Below are 11,083 nucleotides of genomic sequence, written 5' to 3'. Positions count from 1 at the left end.
AAATACATCATTACCTACATCATCACACACAAATTTCTAATTTTATAACTCTTATTTTCAACATTCAAATATTCAACTATTACTTTTTCAACATTCAAATATTATTTTCAACATAAATAACAGCTCTGATTCTTGATAATAAATTAGATATGCCTTGACGACATGAAATAAAAGTATAAAACACAGCAGGCCCCCAAAATTATCACATACTCGATAAAAAAAAAAAAAGAAGTCTTGGTCCTACTCCAACCACCCAAATTAAAACATCAAATAAAACACAGCAGCCCCCCGAAAGGGATAAACGACATGAACTGGAGAAAAGAGGGAAATTTTTTTGTTTTTGAAAAAACATTTAGACGGTCTCACGAATCTTTATTTGTGATACGGATCAACTTTATCGATATTCACAATAAAAAATAATACTATTAGCATAAAAAGTAATACTTTTTCATGGATAATCCAAATAAGATATCTGTCTCATAAAATACGACTCCTGATATCGTCTTACACAAATTGTTACCTTTAATTTTTATATTCGAATTTGAAATCTTATATTATTCTTTAAATACTTCAAAGATATGTCAGACTAGTGACACTGAATTGTTAAATAATGTTCAACAAATAAAATAAAGTTGGAAACTTGATAGAATCCATTACATCGACCTGATTTTGTACAAACAGTTGGATGTATCATTAATGCATTTTAGGATCATTTCAATTGTAATAATAAATTATAATGATTATTTAATATATGTTCTAATTTTATTTGGAGTTATTGGAAAAATATCACATTAAAGTAAGACACGCTACATATGTCATGTGTGACTTTATACTACTCCGAGAAATTTGCTCTCAGTTTTTATTTGTATAAGATAATCGAGTGATCATTGACTTGAAAACAAAAAATATAAGATTCATCAACAATTTTTTTATTTTATAATTAGATGATCGGTCGATCATTTTATATAAACAAACCAAAAATTTGACTCACCCACGTTTCACAAAGCTTATCCAATTTAAGACAGACGGGGTAAATGTACGCTTGCTTGTTTCGTTATTCTTTGTCTTGGTTTTATTAAATATACTAGTAAAAGATGCACATGCATTGCATGTGTTATTATTATTTTAAATTTGATCAAATAATTTTAAACAATTAACACGAAATTATTTTCAATTTCGAAGAGTTGTTCGATTTAAAAGGGAAGTTTTGTTTATATTTGTTTCTATGTAAAATATGGAGTGAATTGTGAATGTTTTTAGTAGAGTAAGAAGGGTAATTATGGAATTAAATATTTCGGTGTCTTCTAAGATAGTTACTCTAAGAGTCTTATACTTAATAATATTGTATAGATAGTATAGATATATGTTACATCTTTTTCATATTTGTAACACCTATATTCTGTCCGAGGTACAAATGAACAAAAAGATAATAGTCCATTTGCATAATATGTTTAAAATTTGTATTAAAAAATAGAAAGTTCTCCCCTAATTAATTTCAAATTACCGTTTATCTAATCTCCTTGTACTAAATTCAAGCTATTACACAATGAATGAGTGAACCTATTGTGAGACGGTCTTAAGCACGAGATATGTGAACTCTGCCCATATTTACAATAAAACAAAATACTTTTGATATTAAAAATAATATTTTTCATTGATGACCTAAATAAAAGATTTGTCTCACAAAATTGACTCACGAGACCGTCTCTCAATAGTTTTTTGTATTATACAATATACATATTGAGTACTCTCGTGAAAAAAATTAAAAGTAGAGGACAAAAATGTAATAAATTAAAATGAAAAACGTGTAATTTATAAGATCAAAAAAATTAATTTCTCTTTCTTAATTAAAGAATAAAGTAATTTTTTTATCTATACGATTCAAAATTGTCATTTTTTTTTTTTGAATGATCCTTAAAAAGAAAAAAAATATTCTATGATGAACGAGGATAGGTATAATGTATATGGTAGAGAGACGAGGGTGAATTAATTCAAATTTGTGTGGGCCCGTAGTTTTAGCCATCTTGGGCCGCAAAAAGTCGTCTCTTAGCGGATCTCCTGCACGTGGTGTCTTCAAGAAATAATCCGAGTCCAATGGAGTGGTAAAGCATTCCAATAATATCGAAGAGTATCGAGACTCGAGAGTTCGAATTTATTTAGATTGTATTTTGATTTTTAGATTTCAAATTCATGGATTTTTAATATAATTTTATCATTATCAATGAAATAATCGATAAAATCTTATATCCTAAACATTTCCATTGCTTTCCATATATGATATACTTGCGAAACATATATCCTCACGATGGAAGCTGATATTCTCAACTCTAGTAATTCTACCAAAAATTGCAATGATTGTGAATTCAATTCCTGCGCTACGTGAGAATCAGAACTAGTTGTGTCAGCATCATTTTCAACTTCAACATTTGGATAGTCCCATAGATTACGTGGTGTATAAGACTGCACCAATTTTACATTGGGCCATTCTTGACAGCTCACCATGGTAGTCCCACATTTTGTATGATTGTTGTATCCCATATTTTAGTAGGTGTATCTCTACTAAGCGCAATGGCTGATACAGATGATTGAAACAAGTATGACATGGACATCTTATCCCTCTTCATTGACGTACTAGATAGCTCGTGTTACAAATGTCCGAACACCATTTTTATATTCGAGAGAGATTCTATTCGTCACACTCATCCAACTTATGTCAATCATCATTTTGAAAACTAGTCAACAAATATATACCTTAAGTTTCATTCAATGACATGAAAATCAACAAGATTTCATACATTGCTGTCTACCTCGGTATTACTAACTATAGAACAAATTATTAACTTCTAACAAATGATCCACGAACATTTTAAAAAAAACTACTAACAAAATTATCGACAAACCAAATAAAACTATGGAAAAAGATGTTGTAGTCATGTCTTAAAACACATGAGACATATATTGTAGTTCAACAAATAATACAAAGACCACATAGAAATTAAGCAACAAAATGCCGTTAATTGAAATTCTTGCACAATGAACAATTAGAAACAATGGAAATTTGAAGGCCCAATAATCTTCGGTAAAAGGGTTTGATATTTGAAATAGAAAGTGCGTAATTATATACTCAGTCGAAATATTTAAAAATTGACAATCAAATATTGAGTAACTAAAATTAAGCAACTTTCTTCACCTCAACAAGATTTGACGTCGATGAAAGCCGGCCCTGCCTCTTCTGATTAACAACAAGTCCTCTAAAAATCTTTCACTTGAAGCCACTTCCCGATAGAAGAAAAGAACGATCACAATGATTGAGGATTCTATGAGGCGGGAGATATTTGGGGATTCTATAAGGCGGGGGAAAATTGGGGGAGAATGAAAATACTTATAATAAATAATATAAACATAATAAAAAATTATAATTTTGCATATAAATATAATATATATATATATATATATATATATATAATACACATAAAAAATAATTTATAAAATAATAAATTTTACCAAACAAAAACTAAATATGAGTCAAGATAATAATGAAATAAAAGTTTTTATAATACGTGGAAAATTTTTCATTATAAATTTAACAAGTTTAAGTTTTTAAAAATAATTGGCACAAAAATCTTAATGTAAAAACTCCCATTATATTGTCTAACAAGTCAATTTTGTGAGATAACTATCTTTTTCGATCCGACACATGAAAAATATTTTTTTTATGTCAAACTTATTATTTTTCATTGTAGATATGAGTATAGTTGATCCACTTCACGTATATAAGATCTGAGATATGTTAACAAAATTATATTTAATTAACTAAAAATTATTTTATAAAATAAACTTTTGGATATGATCTATATAAAAAAAATTAACAAACTTATACTTAATTCACTAAAAATTATTTTATAAAATATATATGATCTATATAAAAAAAATTATTAACTTAAATTAAATTTTGGATATTTTCCGTCCTTTCGGTTTTGAAACATAATCTGAAATGTAATAATATAAATTTCATTTTTAGCATTTGTATCCAAAATAAAAAAACTCGGTTGTCGGTTCGATTCAGTTCGGTTACGTATTTTTTCGATTTGAATTTCTAATTTTCGATTTTAACAAAAGTTTGAACACCCCTATCATAAGACATACTTAAAACTTAATGGAAAAAAGAAAAATGTATTAAGTTTAGATGTTAATATGAGATGTGTAAATGAACTAAATCAATCTGAATACAATGAAAAATTAATGGCTCGAATTCGGATTGAAATACATATAATCGTGTTCAAACTCGATTCAAAGTTCAAAAAATTTAAAATGTTTTGCTCACGAGCTATTCGAATCATTAAATGGTTGAAATTTATTTATTAATATATATTAATATTATATTAATAACATATCAAAGCTCGCGATCGGCTCGCGAACTATATTATATAGACCAAAATAATTTGAGCTTGAGTTAAGTTGAATTCGAATTAAATATTTTCTGAGTCGGTCCAAAAAAACTCGTGAATATGCTCAGCTCGTAAGCAAAACATTCCTTGATATTGGTTGAAAAATAAAAGCTATTCGGCGACACACAAAGGCCAATGAGTCGCGTTGTGAAAGGACACTCCACGCTTTAGCGACGTTGAGTATACGAGGCGCCGTGAAATGTAACAATGAAATAACTTTTCCATCAAAAAAATTCGGCAACGCTTGCTACGCGTCGTGAAAAGATTTACCACTTTTGCGACGCTCTAAGATTATCTTTCTGCGACACTTTAGTTGAGTCATGTTGCCAATGGACCCAGGATGTTGGTGGGAAAATTTCCCGCTATGTATCAGCGACGTTGAGTGTGCTCGTCAAATGCTTACATTTCGTGACGCGTTAGCTTTGTCTCGTCGCCAAATAACCCAAAATAAAGGTGGGAAAATGAAGGCACATGATTCGCTATTTGAGCGACGCTGAGCAGATTATGCGTCGCCAAATGGTGCCGTAAGACGACGTTCAACGTGCGATGCGTCGCGATAGGTCATATTTCTTGTAGTGACATTTAAAAGAAAATGGTTTCACGTAATATAATCATGTTTGAACTAACTTATTCAGGGGCTTAAGAAGTTATAATTTTTTTTTTGAAGATATAAATTAAAGATTTTAGTTCTTTTACTTCTATTTTTATTTGAAAAATAGATTAAATACTTCTTATCCTTCTTCTATCTATCTCATGCAAATAGAAAACCAATTTTAGCTTATACACAATGAATTAAATAAATAATACGCAATAAAATAATTTGTTAACCAAGATAAATTTGTCTACAAAACCATAACAAGAAAACAAATCTCAACAAAAAAAGAAGACATTTTAGATAAGAATATAAAATTTGCAAAATCTATCCTCCAATTGCAACTCGTATCCTTTCTTTCTTTCTTTCTTTCTTTCTTTTTTTTCCTAAACAGCAACTATGGTACGTATAATCGTATATCGACTTATACAATGAAAAACAGCCAAAAGTTGAAAAAAAGAAGGCAAAGTTTTTTAGTGATGATCGATATTCCTACATCTGTTTATCCTGAGTCCTCCAAAATTGTTGCTCCCACGCTTCTACTTGTTGTATATTCTTCTGTTTTTGCTCAAGAACTGAACGAAGGGTCGCAGGATCGTACGGTGGAGGCATGGCGCATGGATTCGAATAGCTATGGTCTTTAACCAGAGAATCGGTCATGAATTTCTTCTCCAGTCCTTGTGCATGGCAAGCCATTGATTCTGAACAGAGTTCGACCGCTTTCTCGGGGACCGTAGGCTTGTAGGTCAAAAGCTTAGCATACTCGTTCAAGAGATGAAACATGTAATCGTAGACATAATCCATCTTTAGTTCCTCTAGAATGAATTTGCTTGCAGTCTTGCCAATGGCTTGAGCCTGTTTTCCAGATTATGAAAGATTCAAAGATGGGTTTGAATTCCGATCAAGAGGAGTTGATAAAACCAAGGACAATGCAAGAACTCAAATCTTTTTGCTCGTAAAGCAGCTCAAACTCTACATTTCATCCCAGCAGGGGAAATTGAAAATTTGAAACGTAGGAGTGGGAACGGGTATACCTCTTGTTTATGGCTATTTCCACGGTCAACTGCATATTTAATCGATCTACACTTATCGTCCTCCTTAATCGGCCAGTAATGTTGCAATGGCATCAAGTTTCTAGTGAAAAAATCGTAGTAATGAGGCTTTACGAGTAACGTCACAGAATTGCAAGCTAGAATGTATTTCTCGCTCACGGACCATGCTGACCCTTCAATGTAAATTTTGTATCTGTATATATCGCATGATGAAGAAAACAAATGAAGAAGTTTATAGGAAAAAGGTCCGTAATAAAATCACATTCCCATGTGAAAATAAGCTGCAGTTTTGCTACTGGGGAAAAACGAACCATAAATAAAGAGTTCATCCGTCTCACCTGTGAATGCATTGGTTTGCCAAATCTGATTGCTTGTAACCGTGCTCTTGTTCTTGTTTCCAATCCTGCAAATTTATCTAGAGTAATTGCTTCAGTGTTCTAACATTTTCCCTGTCAAATATCAATGGCTGTGAATGAAGAAGGAACATGCCCTTAAAAACCTTAACGTCAGTGGCGGAGTGGACGCAGCAATTACCGTGCAGTACAGCCACCCTTCAAATTTAAAAATCCAACAATTTCGTGAACAATTAAAAAAATGTATGTTCTGCACTTCAAATTACGTACACCAAGTCGAGGCTTTTTTCAAAGTTTTTGGGCAGATCTCTTGTCAAAATTCTTGTTCTTGATTCCGCTCAGGAAAGCCACACCGTTAGGGTATGTTTGGTATGGGTGATAAGCAAAGGATAGATTGTTAAACCATGTTTGTCTCATTTTTTATTGGTCCAATTAATCAAGAAGGTCCTGATAAAAAAACCTATTGGGTGAAAAGACATCTCATTGTTTTGGGAGGATTGATAATCCAATTCCTAAAATATAAAGTAAATTACCATTTTACCCACAACTGATGGTTTATATTTTTTTTATTTGCACACACATCACATAAATAATTTCATGATGAAACTAAATAAAATTTAAAAATAGAGAAAAAAATAATTAGAAATCTACGTATCATCCTCTGCGCTTAAAAAAATAGAAAAAAAAATGAGATAAAATGCAAAATCATATTAATTTTTATTAAAAAATAAATTATCAGATAAATACATAATCTATAATTTAAAATTTTATAAAATATTTATTTATTAATAGCTGAACACATGATTTTGAAAACATTACTACAAATATCATTTTATATACCAAATTGTCATCAATGTTAGTTTAGGGTATTTTTATCTCAACAACAAAAAATGTAAAATTTATCATACTCATTAAAATCTTATCAAACAAAATATTCTTCATCACTACACATTATATATCCTTACCTTAAGTTTTATCATCAATCGAATTAGTTATCTTATCTTACACACCAAACATAGCCTTGAGAGATTTTTAATCTTATCACTTCATATAATTGTTTCCTATCCTAACGCTCAATTCACCTTCACAGCTCAAAACGGAGCTTCTAATGATTCAAAACAAATATAATTTGATCCATTCTTGAAGTAAAAGTCCAAGTGAAAATTAAACTTCACCTGCGCATATACACGAGCATTCCAATCTTGTTTATCTGAAACATTACAATTGAGCAAATCCATCCTGGTGGCAGCAACGGCTGGATTTCCCTTCCAGTAAGCATGTGGTTCCCTGTCCTTCCATCTAGTCCGCATGTTTCCTTCTTTGATATCTTTGGACAAATTGTCCCACGGTTTTATATTTATCTCCGGCCTAAACAATCAAATCTAGTCTATAACTCCACCCGTACTTTAGTCACACTATATACTCTATAGTCAAGATTATTATAAGTACTCCAACGAAATACAAACTTACCATCCCCAGAACGACCAATCTGGAAACACGATATCATATGTGGCATCGTCGCCACAGTATCTGAACAATGGTGGTGGAGATTTATACTTGGGCTCGTGGAAAGTTTCTTTCCTGATGACCGGCCAGTCTACACAATCAAACATCAACTCCAAATCCGGGACTTTTCCAGGGAACTTCCTTAACAATTGCAAGATCCCCCAAAGAGTAAATGTATCTCTACTTTGAAACGACTTTGTATATGTTTCCACGTATGCTTTCCCGTTTAATATCACCAATCGGAAATTTGCTGTTCGACTGGCACTCATCACCGCTTCTTTAATGATTCCTGTCTCCCTCCATGGCCACAAATCATCGTGAATCCAACGGAAGTAATCAGGACATGCAGGCGGTGGGCTTAAGTTAAGGTCGTCGTTTTCTGACGGAACTTTGGAAGGGTAATAATTGGCAGGGCAGATTCGAGGCAAGGTACCAGGTGAACAATTCAGAGGTATTTCTATGATCTTGGGATGGATTTGAAGTGTTTCGGGAGCACGATGGTACATTGTTTTCGTGGTTAATACTGGTTTCTGAGGGTTTCCAGGCATGACCTGCAAGAGGAGATATTAAACAAAATATGAAAATGATTTAGCCTTCGTTTGAATGGCAGATTTGTGAAGGAATACACACCCAAAGGAATCCACAAGCATATGATGAAATCATGTTCAAGTTTAGACAACTATTTCTTTTGCATTCTCTACAAATGGCAATGGTCTCTTCTTCCCTTTTTTTTAGCTTAGGAGGGGTTTGGAACCAAGATTTAGTCCAAAATTTGAGACCTTGATGTAAGATGAACTATCCGTCATCGGCAAAACGACATTGGTTTCTAACAATCGCTATGTTTTGATATTTTTACCTCTATTTAAAATTTTTAATATACTACAAAAATTGATTTTTTGCTGGTATATATATGTTCAAAGAATAAAAAATCCCACAAGATTGAAAGAAAAAATGATCGCCACTTCCAAATGATTTTAACAATCAAGATGGAATGGACCAAATTCCTATAAATAGGATAAAATCAAATATTTGAGAAAAACATTATTTTATTATATATTATTCACAAACAAGTAAAATCAATATTTTTAGAGGTAATAAAATTAATATATTATAATGAATACAAAATTTTTCATTGCTACTTACTATCCGCAGCAGGTCTGAAAAAGTATAAGGGACATATTGATACTAGACTCATCTGAAGTCGTCGGGTCACACCCATAACCCATTACGTGAAAGCTTTATCAACATCTGTTTCCTCCATTCACAAGACTTGAAACTGAGACCTTGTCTAAGGGAACTTGAAGCTCCAACAATTCGAACAAGACAAAAACTTGTGTGAGACGGTCTCACGGGTCGTATTTCGTGAGACGGATCTCTTATTTGGGTCATTCATGAAAAAATATTAATTTTTATGCTAAGAGTATTACTTTTTATTGTGAATATCGGTAGAGTTGACCCGTCTCACAGATAAAGATTCGTGACACCGTCTCACAGAGAGACCTACTCTTCTAACAAATATCGTCAACGATAAAATTTTCAACTCCCATTTTAAAGCCTGTTCAATCGTCTACATTTTTTTAAAAATAATTTTAATTTATTATGTTCGTTTTTTCGCAATATGTATAATCTATGTTGTCACGTTATGTTTTCAGTCTTATATCTTTCAATTTTTGGCAATTTTCAGTTGTTTCTCATTGGCAGGAGTGCTGATGTGGTATTGCACACATCAATCTCGTACTCACACCATATTAGCGCCACATCAATGCCACATCCGAAAAAATAACAAAATTGCAAAAAAAAAAAAAAAAGAAGCCAAAAGATGGCAGCTAAGACTAAAATTACATTTCCAATATAAAAGACTACCAATATAAAAGACTACCAATATAAAAGACCACCATTGCACATCAAACGTACTAAAATTGCAATTTCCCCTTAGAAAAATAAACATTTTTAGAACAAACCGAAACAAGAAACATAAACTCCATTGCTCCCGCCAATTTTGCATCCAAAATGGCCTCATTACTAATTCGGTCTATACCATTATACTAATCAAGATATATTTTAAGCCCAAAATTGGTAAAGATAAAACCAATAAAATTAAAGAATACGTGAGAAAAGTGAGCCCGATCCATAAATAGACTTAAAAATACTAGTTTAGATATAAAAAATAATAATTTTTCAGAGTCGGTAATGGTAACAGTAAACCAAACCAATTTCAGCTATCATTTAATTAATCACTATCATTTATTTCTTTACCATTAATCGAGGAAAGTACCAGAATTACCAACCGAACAAACCAAACGTCGCCGCTTAAACTAAAAACATCACCTAAACAAGAACGCATAACAGAATAGCCTCCGCTAATTAATGTTAGCAAACAAACCGATGAAAAAGGGTCAACCGAACCATCGGAGGAAATCAGAAACTCACAGAAACTGCAGATTCCAGGCGGCGCGTCCAAATGAACGCGCCGAAAGACACGAGGCCGACAAAAGGGAGGAGGAGGGCTATCAACGAAGATCTTCCAAGTAGCCGGCGGATCATTGCCTCCATGGGTCAACTCAAATGTCGAAATCCCGCTTGAATGCCACTTAGCTCCACAGATTCATTTTCTTGAAATCAGTGGTTTGAAGTTTTTTTATTATTTATTTTTGGCAACAATCGAAGCAAAAGGGTCGCAACTTTTGACTTTATATGCACACACGAACACTAGTTATATATATTTTTAAAATACAAAAACTTATTTGAGACGGTTTTATTGCTCCTATTTTGTGAGACGGATATTTTATTTGGGCCATTTATGAAAAAGTATTACTTTTTATGTTAAGAATATTATTTTTTATTGTGAATATCAGTAAAGATTCATGAATGAGACCATCTCACAATAAAAATGTTTTTTTAAAAAATATATAAAGTTACAAATATTTAATTTCGGTTTATATTAGTAATCTTACGTGCATGTTTTACAAGAAAATATCGAATAAATAGAATTGTTTAAATATTCAGTACGATAATTTAACTATTTTCAAAAAATTAGTAATCGTACATATAAACCAACAAATTATTTTATATTACTTTTTTATTACAAAATTTTACTTTGTAAAGTTACACATTTATTTAGTTTTGACTTAT

The 11,083-nt window shown here is 31.7% G+C and overlaps 1 protein-coding gene across 1 annotated transcript; it reads right to left on the bottom strand.

Annotated features, from left to right (window-relative positions):
• Positions 1-5,284: 5,284 nt before the first annotated feature.
• On the bottom strand, positions 5,285-10,635 carry LOC142525274 (uncharacterized). Its single transcript, XM_075629508.1, has 6 exons — positions 10,382-10,635; positions 7,916-8,502; positions 7,621-7,813; positions 6,431-6,495; positions 6,075-6,285; positions 5,285-5,895 (listed from the first exon to the last, which is right to left on the bottom strand). Exons 1-6 carry the CDS (start codon positions 10,502-10,504, stop codon positions 5,533-5,535), a joined length of 1,542 nt encoding a protein of 513 aa, XP_075485623.1. The 5' UTR covers positions 10,505-10,635; the 3' UTR covers positions 5,285-5,532.
• Between the last annotated feature and the right edge of the window lie 448 nt (positions 10,636-11,083).

Source organism: Primulina tabacum, chromosome 14 (genome assembly GCF_025594145.1).
Source record: "Primulina tabacum isolate GXHZ01 chromosome 14, ASM2559414v2, whole genome shotgun sequence".
Lineage (NCBI taxonomy): Eukaryota > Viridiplantae > Streptophyta > Magnoliopsida > Lamiales > Gesneriaceae > Primulina > Primulina tabacum.
This window is presented reverse-complemented; position numbering and strand designations above follow the sequence as displayed.